Source organism: Sinocyclocheilus anshuiensis, unplaced genomic scaffold (assembly GCF_001515605.1).
Source record: "Sinocyclocheilus anshuiensis isolate Anshui unplaced genomic scaffold, SAMN03320099.WGS_v1.1 scaffold850, whole genome shotgun sequence".
NCBI lineage: Eukaryota > Metazoa > Chordata > Actinopteri > Cypriniformes > Cyprinidae > Sinocyclocheilus > Sinocyclocheilus anshuiensis.
The window spans coordinates 2411810-2427106 of record NW_015537937.1 but is presented as its reverse complement, the minus strand read 5'-3'; the positions used below and the strand labels follow the sequence as shown (position 1 = coordinate 2427106).

General features: G+C 37.6%; 1 protein-coding gene across 1 annotated transcript in view; it reads right to left on the bottom strand.

Moving 5' to 3' along the window:
- The window catches only part of LOC107660122 (ephrin type-B receptor 1-like), a 252460-nt gene that overhangs the window by 67228 nt on the left and 169935 nt on the right, over nt 1–15297 (bottom strand). Inside the window, exons 4-5 of the mRNA XM_016449358.1 lie at nt 12793–12948; nt 3146–3481 (exon numbers count right to left, since the gene is read on the bottom strand). Of these exons, the coding sequence (XP_016304844.1) occupies nt 3146–3481; nt 12793–12948 (492 nt within the window). The remainder of the gene's footprint in view (nt 1–3145; nt 3482–12792; nt 12949–15297) is intronic.

The window sequence follows — 15297 nt, the reverse complement described above, 5'->3', positions numbered from 1 at the left end:
CCCCCATGGCTCCCTGCTCTGCCTGCTCCGCCAAGGCTCCCTGCTCTGCCTGCACCGCCAAGGCTCCCTGCTCTGCCTGCACCGCCATGGCTCCCTGCTCTGCCTGCACCGCCATGGCTCCATGCTCCTATGGATCTGCCCCATGATCCTGGTCCACCACTGCTCCTAGCTCCAGGCCCGCCATTGCTCCACACTCCAGGTCCTGTTCCTCTTCACGGGCCTGGCCCTCCGTCCCTCCCCCAGTTCCGCCTCCACTCCACCACCCTCCTGGACTTGTTGGATTTTGTTTGGGCGTCTGGAGCCGCCCTTAGATGGGGGGAAATGTAATGTGGTGTTTGGGTTTGTTTCATGTCTTTTATTTTTTTGTTTGATTCATGCTGTCAGTGTCATGTTTCCCTTGCCCTCATGTATCTCCTCCTTGTGTATGTGTCATGTTCTCATTGGTTATTGTCTTGTCATGTGATTATCAGTTCTGTTTTCTGATTGGTTGTCTTAGTCATGTGCCTTGTTTCCCATTGGTTTGTTCTTGCCATGTGACCCTCATTGTCTGCTATAAGTAGCCATCATGCTGTCATTGTGCCTTGTCGTGTATTGAAGTTGTAACCTGCTGACACATTCATTACACTGTGTTAAACTGTAATTTTTCATTAATATTAAAAAAGCCTAATTTTTCTATTTTATAAATTATAAATGAAGACAAAAACTTATTTTATATACCATATAACATTTTTTAATTAATTATTGTTTCGATTAAAAAAAACAAACAAAAAAAAAAACTTTTTTTGCAGTTGTTTTGTATAGTTAGAAGGGGTCGGTCACCCAAAAAGAAGATGAAGAAAAGAGATATTTTGAATGAATTGAATGAATGAATGAATGAATGAATGAATGAATGAATGAATGAATGAATGAATGAATGAATGAACGAATGAACGAACGAACGAATGGATTCTATATATAAAATTAATGTCATTGGGGTCCAATATTGTTTGGACCCCACTGACTTTATTTTCATGAAGAGGGGAGAGAGAGAGAGAGAATAAAAAAAAAAGGAAAAAAATTCTATATCTTTTCTGTTTCAAAGAAGAACAAAGTATTTGATTTTTGGAACTATTTCTTGAAGAGAAAAGGTTTTTCAGAATGCCTGAGTATTAAATCTCAATCAAACATAAAACAAAGTATCAAAGTTACACACATGAACCTCAAACTTTGTGATTTGAGTAGAGTTGTGCTTTTTTAAGCAATAAGATGGACCTGAATAATAACTAGAGATTCTAATATTATATTGGGATAGACTCTTTTAACCTGAATGTGTTAAAAACACTCAGAAAACTTTAGCAACCACACAGGAAGTGCTTCTGCATGAGTGAGTACCACTCTACTGAAAAGTCTAGTTAAATTTTCACTTGTGCTGTGAAAAAAAACAAACGAAGAAAGGAGACGAAACACTGCCGTACACTGAAACTTAAATTGGTCTCATAGCTGGCACTGAACGTTTCCACAGTTTGAGGATGAAAATCTCCCCCACACGTTAAATTATCCACAAGCGTTGACTTTGATCCGGGAGGGGGCCACGATGGAAGCCGCTAAACTCTCAGCGCTACAGTTTTGGGTGCCCTCATTTCAGGGCTGAATGTATTAAGGAATAGTGACATGATCAAGGCTGTTTTTCATACTGGTCCCGCTGATAAAGATGAAAGCGTCGAACCAGACAAATGCGTCCCGGCGAGATCCGCACAAACTTTTAACATACCAACTGCTGTGATGCTTCTGTAGAGCTTTTCAGTGAAAGCAGGAAATTGAGATGACAGGGGAAGTGAAGGAGGTGGAGAAAGATGGAGAAAGATGGGCTGCCCTCAAAAAACTGAAAGAGGAGCTCTCAAGGAAATTATGAGGACGCATATCTTTTAGCGCAGGTCAAACTAGGTGATGTTTTCAATTTTGACTTCCTGCACAGTCCAGCGAGCAGCTCTAAATGTTGAAACTGAACACTTCGCTCTTCTAATATCATCCCATCAGTGATATTGAGGCCAAACGACCACTTGGAGCCTTTTTTAACATGAATGAAACGAGAAACTAGATTGGTCAAGGTAATGAAAATGTAAAGAAAGTAGAAACATAACTGGTCAAAATGCATATAAGTATGTGACAGAACGTAAAAAGGGGAAAAACATTCTTCTGGCACAATGGTATTGGTTAAAGAAAAAGTTACAATTAAGTACAATTTACCTTGAATTCTTCAAATTCTCTTAATACATCGTGTTTCCTTCTGGAGCATCAGTGAATGTTTGAAACTTTTTGTATGATCTCTCTTATTTTGTTAAAATTATTCACATTTTCACAGATTCTGCAAGGGGTTCCCAAACTTTCGCATGTCACTGTACTATATATAACATTTAAAAAATAGCATGCATATATATGAAAAATTCAAACAGTTACTATAAAGTACAATAAATACAAAAATTAAATAAAAATTATGAAACAGCATACATTCATAATTTTAGAAATGTGAAAATTTTTGTACTAAAGAGTATTATTAATAGTATGTGTGTATATGTGTGTGTTTATATATACACACATATATGCACACACAAACACACTATTAGTAATGATTACTGTATAAATATTACTATATAAAAATTAATAAAAAAAATATATAAAACGATAACAGGAGTTGATGATGGAGGGAACTTTCAACCTTTTTTTTTTTACTAAAGATTACTATGTCACTAAAATATTACAAAAACATATTGCAATCACACAAGACACCTGTCACTCTTTGCCTCTTAAACCTTTTCTTTTCAAACTTTTCCTTTTAAATTTTCACTGGTAGAAAAAACAAAAAACAAAACAAAACAAAACAAAACAAAACAAAAAAACAGCAAAAACACCTAAACTAGTTTAAATCAAGACCAATAAAAACCAATTAAACCATTTAAACCAATAAAAATACTGAACCAGTCAAGACATTGCATCTCCAACAATAACCATCTTGACTAGCTTGTACACTGTTCAATGCTAAACATGGAACGTATACCAGTCTAAACTGGTTCTTCATTAGCATGGTTTTTCTGTTACTGCTGTGGACTGCATTGATTGCATAAGCTTGTTTAATCAAGCATAATCTTATCATAAAGTAATCACTCACCAGCCTGGTTGGTTGTGATGTCTATGGAGACATGCTGGGCAGGATACGGGCTCTTGTTGGTGACGCCGTTGACCGCCTGGATCTCAAAGGTGTAGATAGTGTGTGCCAGCAGGTTACTGATGAAGACTCTGGATTCGGTCAGTCCCAGCTGCCGGGGCTGAAACTCAACGTTATCATCGCAATGGGAGCAGGAACGACGGTCCGCCTGGCATTTTTTACAAATAATATTATACACGACATCATCACGGCCGCCTGTCTCGCGCGGAGAGTGCCACTCCAGAGTCACAGATGTCTCATTCACAATGGAGATGACGTTTCTTGGTCCAGAAGGAACACCTGATGAGAAAGTATGAAGACACGTGAGATTCACCAAGCAAACTATGAAAATGTTGCTGCTAAAGAAATGATAACAGCAAGGATATAATTTGCATTTGTCTAGGCTCTTTAAATTACATTACTGTAATTACAGTGCTGTAATTACAAGTCTTACAATGGCTTTTTATTAAATTACACTTTTTACACTTGAATAATAGAAAATGACTCTTTTTAGATTCATTTTGTGAGTTGAAAAACTAATGCCTTTAGAAGACATATAATTGCATGATATGCTTACCGCAGTGAAATAATTAAAGCATGAGAAAATGCATACAAGAATGAGAGCACTTTTCTTTCATGAGTAAATGAAAATCATTTTAGCATTTTCATTCTCCTCTTAAAGGAATATTTAACCCTGAAATGAACTTCTGCTATAATTTAGTCAGCTTCACGTCACTGCAAACCCATATGACTTTCTGTCCTCCACTGAACACAAAAGGTGAAATTTAAGAGAAGTGTACTGGTCACGCTTGTTCATGCGATTAGCCTACAAAGAATGGAGACTAGAGCTTTGAAGCTTAAAAAAAATGAAATTATTAAAAATTACCCTATACAAGTTATACACTGTAGCTACATTTCCAAGGTTTCTGAAGTCATATGATAGCTATTATGACAAACAGACTAAAATTTCAATCACCATTTTTAACTGATTATCTACTTGGATGACTGAATCAAATAAAGCTGAACTGAAGAACAGAATCAGTTTGATTCGTGAGTGCATGAATCACTTGAACAGAATCAGCCGACTCATTGAAAAGATCAGTCTTAAGTGATTCACAAATCATCTTTGCTTCTCTCAAACTGCCAAGATTTATGAAAAAAGGCCTAAATCTGGTCTGTATGAACCACTTCTTAGTCCACTTCTTTTGTGCTTCATGAAAGAAATTAAGTCATAAAGGTTTGGCATGGCATGATGGTAAGTAAATAATGATTTCTGAAGGATCATGTGAGACTGAAGACTGGAGTAATGGTTGATACAAATTCAGCTTTGCATCACAGAAATAAAATACATTTTAAAGTATATGAAAATAGAAAACCATTATTTTAAATTAAAATAATATTTCACAATATTGCTATTTTTCTGTATTTTTGATCAAATAAATTCCACCTTGATGAGCATAAAAGTTTTCTTAAAAACATTACATATTTTACTGATCCCAAACTTTTGAACTGTCTCTCAGCTATTAATGTTTCAATTCCCTGTGGCATTTAATTACAACTATTCTTATTTTTTCACTTGAGCTAAAAGTCAGCTGTTGATATGTGACAGTAAATATACATTTTCTACTCGAGTCGACTTCTAGAAAGTCTTACAGAATGGAGCTGTGTTGTGCGTTTCCTTTTATCTGCGGTCCCAGAGCGATGTGTAACTGTTTATAATTGCCATGCAGAGTGGCGGCCCCCGAGCGGCCGTACATCAGCCCACTAACTCAACACTGAGAGTGGCTTTTCATCGCCAGTCAGAATAAGGGATAAAAACAAGGTTTTAGTAAAGTCTCTTTATCCCAACCTCCTGGATTCATTCCTACACATTCGCCTTCCCACTATAGAGCCGCAGGGAAAAAACATATTGTGTTTCTGATAAAGCAATGACTCCCCCCAGCGCGCAGAACATCCGGCCAGGAACTGAGGATTTACAGATCACGGAAAGGTTGTGATGTTAGCTATAGACCGCAACAGAACCAGACGAGAGCCAGGAAAAACTCTGGAACGGATATTAGGTTTGATTTTCGTGACCAGCCACTTCCACAAGAACATTTGAGTGAGTTCTCCTTGAAACATCAAACCTGGCCAGGAGACGTTCCAGCTCTTGAAGCAAGAGAAGAATGATTTCACTCAGACCGAGACACAATGAGCTATTGTGAAGGCAGGGCCTTGTGGGATAGATCAGGGGCTACTGGGATCCTAAACTGGGAGAGCCGATGACAGAACTGACCTCGAACTCTGGCGACCCTGATGATTAGCCAATCAGGAGGCTTAAACTTGAACAGAACACTTCTGACAGCTACACACATACATATACACACAAATGTACAGACACACACACACACACACATATATATATATATATATATATATATATATGTGTGTGTGTGTGTGTTAATAGATGGATGGATACATAGATGTGTGGATATGACTGTTAGAATGATAGAACAACAGATGGATGGATGGATGGATGGATGGATAGATAGATAGATAGTAGATAGATAGATAGATAGATAGATAGATAGATAGATAGATAGATAGATAGATAGATAGATAGATAGATAGATAGAACGATAGATAGAACGATAGATGGATCAATAGATAGATAGGTAGATAGATAGATAGATAGATAGATAAACAAAACAAAAGCTAACAAAGCAAAAGTAAAGCTGACAAATAAAATAAAGCTGACAAAACAAAAGTAAAATAACTGCCAAAAAAAACAAAACAAAGCAGAACAAGACAAGACAAAACAAAAAAGGTTTTTAAATTATGTCCCAAATTTGGAAGGTAGCAGCAATGTCAAACCCCACAGAAAATTAAAAGAAAATTACATTTTAAATTTGACTTCCTGATGTTAATAATCAACATTTTCAAAAGGTAAAGCACCTCCACTGACTCCATTCACTTTTTACACTGAAAAAGGAGAAAAAAGTTCCTCATAGTCACAGGCTGTATTTTCTGCCCTATTCAGGAAACAGTGCCACAGATATTTTCAAAAGGTCCGTGAGGGTCCATAAAGCAGCGGCTCTTTCTGCTCTGTTAGCAGGGAGTGTTTCATTCAGACAGTGAGCTGGTCACTATCCAAACAGCGAGGCTTTGCTTACACCACAGTTAACACCCAAACACTGTTTGATTAGGTGCTACGGCAGCAAAGATGTCTTACTCACTATATCTCACAGTCAGGCTTAAGAAAGGCAGAGGGAAAAAGGCAGAGAGCGAGAGACGGGAGGAGAAAAAGAGCAAGTGAAAAAAGAGGAAGTGGGCCATATCTGGAACTAGGCCAGAAGATGTGTGTGAAGAGAATGAGGCCATGAGATACAGCCAGCTCTAACACAATTAGCCGGTTCCCAGAGGAAATCCACACACACTAAGAGCAACTTCACTACATACACACATGCACAAACACCACTATAAATGACAGCATATGCACAACTGCACTCATACTGTACGTTTACCTCCTGGTATGCTATACTGTATGTGTGTGTGCATTCTCGAAGAAAGACCACCATTGCAGGATGGCATTTTGCATATGATTATTCTGCATTACAGAATGACACTGTTGTAGTTCTGTACCGATGAGGTCGGCCCGGTTCTTACTGTATATCTCCAGCATCCTCCACAACTAAGCATTCAGAAACAGCCTGTAAAATAGGGAATCGCCCCACTGTGATAAGCACTAATTTTGTGGGCCCGTTATCACAAATACCCGATTAGTATAATTCCTTTATTGAATGGGGTGCTAAAACTACACAGACAGTGTGTGCAAATTAATCGCGCTATCAGTGGGTGCAGTCTTGATGAATTTCATTTTATATTGATATAAACTGGCATACTGCATAGTATATATAAACAAACAATTGCTCAATTTTGTAGCCGAAACGTTTGTGTAATAAATTTTATGTTGAATCAAATGAAATATTTCTTTCTAAAGCTACGTTTTTAATGTCTACCTGACACTTTTCTCGTTTAATAGAATAATGGCTTTAAATTATCTTTTTTCTCACACACACACACACACAAAATTGCTGAAAATCAGTGTTAATTTCGTTGACGAATAATTTTTGTCATAATTTTCGTGTCACTGTGTCACCGCAGTTAAATCGGTGTCTATCATGATAAAACCTTAATATCAAACCTATATAATGAGTTTGGAAATTTTAGAGAAATGCTTAATAAATGCACTGTAAATAAACCTATTAGATTTTAGCCGACTAAATTTACTGTAGATTTAGTTGACTAAAATCTTATGATATTTAGTTGACTAAAACTAGACTAAAATTAAAAACAATTCAGATTACTAAAATATGACTAAAACTCAATGGCATTTTAGTCAAAAGACTATGACTAAAACTAAATCAAAATTTGCTGTCAAAATTAACTGCTGAAAATTCAGCTTTGCATCACAGGAATAAATTACATTTTAAAATATTTTCAAATAGAAAATGTAGTTATTTTAAATTATTATAATGTATTACAATATTGCTGCTTTTACTGTATTTGTGATTAAATAAATGCAGCCTTGGTGAGCATTAGAGACTTCCTTCAAATATATTTAAAAACTCTTACTAACCCCAAATGTTTAAATTGTAGTGTAAATTGGAGAATAAGTAAATCTAATGACTTCTATTATGGCATATTCATTTATTATATAAATACATATTGGCAAATATTGAATTTAATAACAATAACTTCTTGTTGAATAGTATGAAAACATGTCTTTTTAATTTATTTTTTAACTTGGTATTTAATTTTTTTTCTGTTTGCTTTCAACATTTTCAATCTACGTGACAACTATGGAGGTTTGACTGAAGAGATTCCTCCAAATATCAAAAAAAGAGTTTTCTAACATGTTACCTTTGTTAATGAAATACAGACACCATCAACTTCTTGCAGTTTCAAGCTCACACACACTGTGTTTGCGATGCTCTCTACAAGATTAAAACCAAATCCTGTGAGTGAGTATCAAAGCATCAGAGATGTGAGGATGAGCGAGACAGACACACTGAGGACCAGTGACAGACATGAGGAGATTAATCTGGAAATGGACATGTGGATGATAAGGAATCGACTGGCTGCTGCTGCTTCTGCTGCTGGATTTATTGCACATTTAACTCTCTCTCGCTCAGACACACTGGCAAGAGGCCAACCAGACGACTGCTACCACTTCCTGTCTTGGACGATGAGGATAAATTGGTTTTGTTTTACAACACTTAAAACAAAAAGCTACACAATCTTTATTTAGTTTTTTTCTCAGTTTTCTCAGTGGAGTACTTCATGATGCAATTCCGATCTTAAGCGATTATACACTATCATTCAAAGGTTTGGGGTCAGATTTTTTTAAATTTTTTTTAAGAAATTAAAACTTTTATTCAGGCAGGACCAATTAAATTGATCAAAAGTGACATTAAAAACACTTATGATGCTACAAAAGATTTCTATTTCAAATAAATGTAGCTCTTATTAACTCTATTAATTTAAAATCCTGAAAAAAATGTATCACAGAAATATTAAGTAATACTTCTATTCACCATGGACACATTTAATTGAATGTTTATAATGTTACAATATATATATTTATTTATTTATTTATTTATTTATTGGCAAATAATTGCTGTTCTTATTAATTTACTATTTATTTAAAAAATATAGAAAAGTAGAAAAAGTATTACAGAAATATCAATAAAATGCATATACATTTAAATAAAAATACTTTTATTCAAAAAGGATGCATTGCTTTCAGAATAAAAGTTTTTTTTTACTTTCTATTCATCAAAGAATCAAAAAAAAGAATGTATCGCAGTTTCCACAAAATTTAAAAACCCTGGGGGGAAAAAAAGGATCATAGACATATTAAGCATCACAAAAACTGTTTTCAACATAAATAATACAAAGAATTGGAGTATATACATGATACTGATTATATATTATAAACTATGATCCTTGTCATTTGAGAAGGATCTTTTTTATGAACATGATGTTGTAGTTAATAAATTGCTAGTTTCTGAATTTTGCACATTTACAATGTGTCCTAGCTCCCAAAACATGATTTTAAATGTATTTTAGACTGGAATAAGCCTGTTTATTAGTAAACGATAGAGAAAAGAGCTTTTCTTTGCCCCTTCTTAAACGGTGAACTCATTTATAAGATGGCACTCAACAGATATGAAATTACATTAATGAGTGAAACAGCACTAATGAGAAAGCTAGCAGTCCACTACTGCACACTTGCTGAAAATATGCTCTATTTATTATTCAGGAACTGAATCCACAACATTTGGAAACTAAAAATATGTACTTATAGGCAAACTTCAGCTAATTCAAAATTTGAGATAAGTAATGTAAATACAATTACACTCTAGGTCAACTGAATTCAAGCATCCACTAAAAATCATTGCAACAAATGGCTCGGAAAAGTGAAGATAGGTCTGAGGAAAGCTCTAGTATCATTTGTTTGCAGACATTTGACTTTTTAGGGCCTCTGTGTGTGTGTGTGTGTGTGTGTGTGTGCACATCCGTTTATGTGTGCGTGATGGTTTGTGGCACTGTGTGACAAGCGGGCTGCAGAAGAAAGAGAGCGGGAGTGTGTGTTGTGTGTGTACACAGTATTAAGCTCATAGCAGAATCAGACGTTGCTGGCAGAGGATTAACAGCAGCAAAGCAATTACACTGCTTTACAGTCCTGTTCACTGCACCTGTACACACAACACTGACTCCTGCAGGTCATTTACTTCATGAATTTATTTACAATTGATTATGTCCCATGACACCCCTAAAGCCAGGATTTTATCAGATACAGCTAACTTTTGCAACAATTTTGCACCAAAGGAATAGCTAAATAAACCAACAATCAAACACAGTAACCAGCGTTCCATATAAGCCTAGACATATTAGTTACATCGAATCCAGACTGGTCTCTGTTGGCCAGCCAATCCTCAGATAACAAGTTCTGCTCTTGTTTGGCCAAACAAAACTGCTAAATCCAAGAAAGAATGCTTCATCCACACACATACAGTACACACACATATGCTTATCTGAGGACAAGTAATAGACTTGTATTGTTTTTATATAAAACTAATTATAATGTCAACAGACTAACCCTTACCTACATCCCTACAGTACCCCTAAAAGAGCTGCATGTTTAGAAAAGAAAGAAAAAAAAATCTATAATATTAAATGAATAAACAATAATAATAATAATAACAACAATAACAACAACAACAATATAATAATAATAACAATAATAATAATAATAATAATAATAATTATTATTATTATTATTATTATTAAATATTGTTGCCTATTTTTCTAATAAATATATTTTAAACAAACAATTTTTTATTTATTTATCAGTTTTCCAATTGAGGATGCTCTTGGGCAGTCCCAAATGAAGCTTTTGTTAGTTTTAGCTCACTTTTGGGGACAATTTTCTTCTCAAAGTACAGCCAAGAAAACGTTCACATACTTCCACAGCAACCAGCATTCCGTGTAAACCTAGACGCATTAGCTGCATCGAAACCAGACTTGTCGCCAACCAAGCCCCAGATAACAAGTTCTGCTCTTGCTCGGCCAGTCGAAACAGCTAAATCCAAGAGAGAATGCTCTATCTACACACGCACACAAACCCCAGAACAGAGCTGGTCGCCACATAGCTCCTGGAGAATTAATCTTGAGAAGTGTGCTGTCCGGCTTCCTCCAATTAACCAGTGAGCTGTCAGCCATCAACACACACACTAGAGAGAATGCTCTATCTACACACGCACACAAACCCCAGAACAGAGCTGGTCGCCACATAGCTCCTGGAGAATTAATCTTGAGAAGTGTGCTGTCCGGTGCTGTCCAATTAACCAGTGAGCTGTCAGCCATCAACACACACACACACTCCCAGCAGACATTTCTGAGGAAATAATTTAAGTTCTGATGGAGGCTCGAGGCGATTCGGACCAGTCCCGCAGAGAGAACCACGAGACCCCAGAGAGAGAGAGACAGGAGTACAGTGAGACAGCCGTCCACTCAACCCCCTGAGGAGCTGAAAGAAGGGACAAAAAGTGCTAGAAATGGAAGAGATGGTGTTTTCTTCTCACTGAGGTTGAGATGATGTCATTCAGTACATGACAGATTCCTGTGAACTCTCTCTCTCTCTCTCTCTCTCTCGCTCTCTCTCAGCAATCAATCATCATGTTAATCAGATCGCAGACTGGTTTCCCATATTTTTAAAGTCTCCATGTAACTGCTAGACACTCCGTAAGCAATTTCAAGCAGTATTGCATAGAGAAATAGTCATTTTGAATCATTTTCTCACTGTCTGAGACACTAAAATGACCAGGTGCTAGCACAGGCCTTCCTCAGGGCAGGTGTTGGGCTAAATTGCAAATTGCCATCTGTATATGTTTCACTGAACGCCATTTTAGACTCTAAATGGTGAATTCAAATGCTGAGAGGACTTTCAAATACAGCGTGCACTCTTCTGGACTGCAAACACAAAAAGCCACTTTTATAGTGCGGTCTCATACGGCTTCAATTCAGCAATAAGGTACGAGAAACCATGTAATGCTATATATACAGCCACAAATAATGCAACTGTAGAGTTTTAATACTATAATTAAGATAAGATAATATTTCAAATTTTTAAATGCCTATTGATCTATAGTGACCACACTAAAACATAATTTTTCGAAGTTGTAAAAAAAAATACTAGCAAAATGCATTGGTGTATAATAATCAGGATATGATAAAAAATATTAAGAACACTCTATATTAAAGAAACCAATAGCATTCTTTATTAAAAAACAAAAACAAACAAAAAAAATCGGTGAGAACTGTGATTATTTAGCATTAAGCTCCAATAATGTGATCTGCATAAATAATTTAAAATTAATTCTGAGAGAGATGGACACAATCAAAAAATAAAGATTGCAGATTCTAATTCAGGTAAATAATGAGTAAACAAATAATGACCCAGAAGTAGTTAAAAATGGAAATGAAAATAGTTCAGCATGTTCAAAGTTTTTGGAAACAAATAAACATATTAATGCAGGCGTCCAAGAATAAACTTTCTCTGCGGCACTGAATTTCTGACTGAAGATTTGGGAGAACTATTGCTCAAATTATACATGAGAACTGTAAATTTAATTGCAGGGCTTTAGGTAAGTGTGTGTGTGTATGTGTGTGTGTATGTGTGTGTGTGTGTGTGTGTAAACAGCAGTCTTGTAAGCCTCACAGATTCTCAGTAATGGATTCAATTTGTTTCATATGAAACAAAAACCCCACAAAAACAGAATGGTTTCCTCATGAATGTGAATAAAGAGACACATACTGTAAGAAAGACATATGTAAATCCAAGTAATGCAACTAATTATGCAACTGCTTGAATGGGCATGATGTGTCTGGTCAGGTCAGCTCATAAGATCTCATTAGCAGGCTCGGTTTGGTTCACAACTTACTGCCGGTGCAGACTTGTGCTCTCAAACTGCTTCTGAAACGATGTTATGACCTGACCGCTTCAGTTTAATGCTAATGATAATGACAATAACAGTAATATGATGATGATCATTATAATGACTCACTGGTGCAGGGCATGTCTGGCTGCTCTCCGTCTGCTCTGTAGTAGCCATTCCTGCAGACGCAGATAGTGGCGGCTTCAGATGTGGACCTGCTGTTGGACGGACACTGAAGACACAAACCTGTCCCTTGACTGGACTTGAACGTTCCCGGAGGACAAGCTAAAGAGAGAGAGAAAGCTTGTGTTAAAAAGCCATTTTTTTAACCTCTTGAATTACACCTCATGGCTTCAAACAAATATCTTCAAAATCACAATTTGGAAACCAATTTCATCTGGAATAGTTGGAAATATTATACACTTGCAGCCCTTATGGTTGAACTTGTAGATGAACTTGGCTTTCCTGTTACAGAGAGCTGCAAAATACAACCATAACGCCTTCTTTCTTGGCAATGTTAGCAATGCACTGCAATGCATGTTAGCAATGCATACATGCATTGCAATGTTAGCAATGCATTGCAAAACAATAGCGTGGTGTATCACGCAGTTATAGAGGAGCATCATGGGTTTCTCACACCTGAAGCTTATAATGTTGTTCCAGTAGTCTTTCCTTAACATGGTGACTACTGGAACAACATTATAAGCTTCAGGTGTGAGAAACCCATGATGCTCCTCTATAACCGCGTGATACACCACGCTATTGTTTTGCAATGCATTGCTAACATTGTGTCTGAAGGAGTCAGTGTCAATTTACTTCAGTCAAAAACTTTGTTCTTGAGAGTAAGGCGTGTTTTTGTTCTCACGTTCAGCAAGGTGAGACATTTCCTGTTTGTGAGGCCTGTTTCAAGAGAAATTAAATGGAGCAAAGGTGCTCCCAAGATACGTCAGCCAACCTTATGTCAGCAAACACAAAGAAAAAGGCAAAGAGTGTTTTCTGATTCGATTTGGAGACACAAGCCATTTTTTTTTCATGGTTTAGAGTCTAGGGGGACGTTCACACAAAGCGCGTTTTGCATTTGTGTTTTCTATGTAAACATCTCGGACATGACACAACAACACAAGTAGTTCAACTTAAAAAAAAAACAAAAAAAAACTAATCTCTAGACTCCCAGTCCATTCCACTGCCCTTCATCTCCAGTTTTTGCTTAAACAGGCCCACTTAGATTTTGAGTCAAATGGTTTTACATGCAAAATGCAGCTTGTTTAGTTAGCTATTTATGTAAGAAGAATAAGAATGAGCACATCAGCATCCAAAACACACCATATGAGGGTGAAATATTAGGGTCATGCTGGTCTTTCCGTTCATTGATTCTGAACTACGGCAGAAGGAGGTGAATAAATTCTGCTAACTTTTCCAGCCCGGGTTTATCTCTCTGAATAAAGAGCTGAGGTGATTCCTGTACTCGTTTATCATTAATTCTGCAGCTATACAAGACGGACACTTTCTGCTGGTTCAGCTGCATGACCGCAGAGATCAGGACTCTGTGATGTGATCTGATGAACTGATGAAACACAGTGCTCTGCTGCTGACACAGACGAAGAAAATAGAGGCACATTTCATATTGATCCTAAATGAGTCATATTCCACACTGTTGTTTTGCTCTGAAGTCATTTTTTAAGGTTACTCAAGGTTTCTTGCACCAAACTGTTATTTAGAATTTAAATGTTTTGCTACTGTACCTTTAAGAGTTTTAGAACAATCTAGAGAGCATTTCTACACAATATCCAAACATTCATCTATAATACAACCCCTAATAGCTAAAAACCTTTCGTTTTGCTTTGCAGAACATTGAGATCGTCCCAGGTTACGTATGTAACCATGGTTCCCCGAGGGACCGCTTCGTCGAGGGCTTCCTCGACTGAAGCACGACCCTCAGATCGGGCCTCGCCTTAGAAGCCCCCGACTTAGAGTGCCGCCGTCCTCGGTCCCGCTGCGGGGGAGCGTGAGAGGCAACGCTCTGCTTTTGGACCTCCCTATATGAGGAGCTGGTACCCGGCTGGGGCTGCTCCCGCCCAGCAGCCCCCAGAGCTATAGAACGGCGAGGGAGAAACCGCTGGAATGCCGCCGCCTGTTTACGAGCCTCCTGGTATCGGTCGACGACGGAATCGACAGCGTCGCCGAACAGACCAGAAGGCGCAAGTGGGGCATCCATAAGGCAGAACCTGTCCTTCTCTTTCATATCGGACAGGGTCAACCATAAATGCCTCTCCGCTGCCACCAGAGCTGCCATGGACCGCCCAATAGCACGGGCGGTCTCCTTGGTGGCGCGAAGAGCTAAATCAGCGGTTCTCCTCAGTCCTAAGATGTCATCTGGTTTAAGCCGCACCGGGTGACAGATAGCTCGCAAAAGGGTCTGCTCTACCTGGGGCATCGCTCTGTAACCGCATTCACTCACCCCCGCCACATTTCCATAGTAATCAGAGGCGGGGACGAATAAGCGGGCCGAGAATGGTTTCTTCCACGATCTCGACACCTCGGTGTGGAGATCAGGAAAAAACTGCAGGCTCCGGCATGGAGGTAGCGGCTTAGCATGCAGAATGCGTTCATCGAGTTTACTTTTCTGCGGTTCAG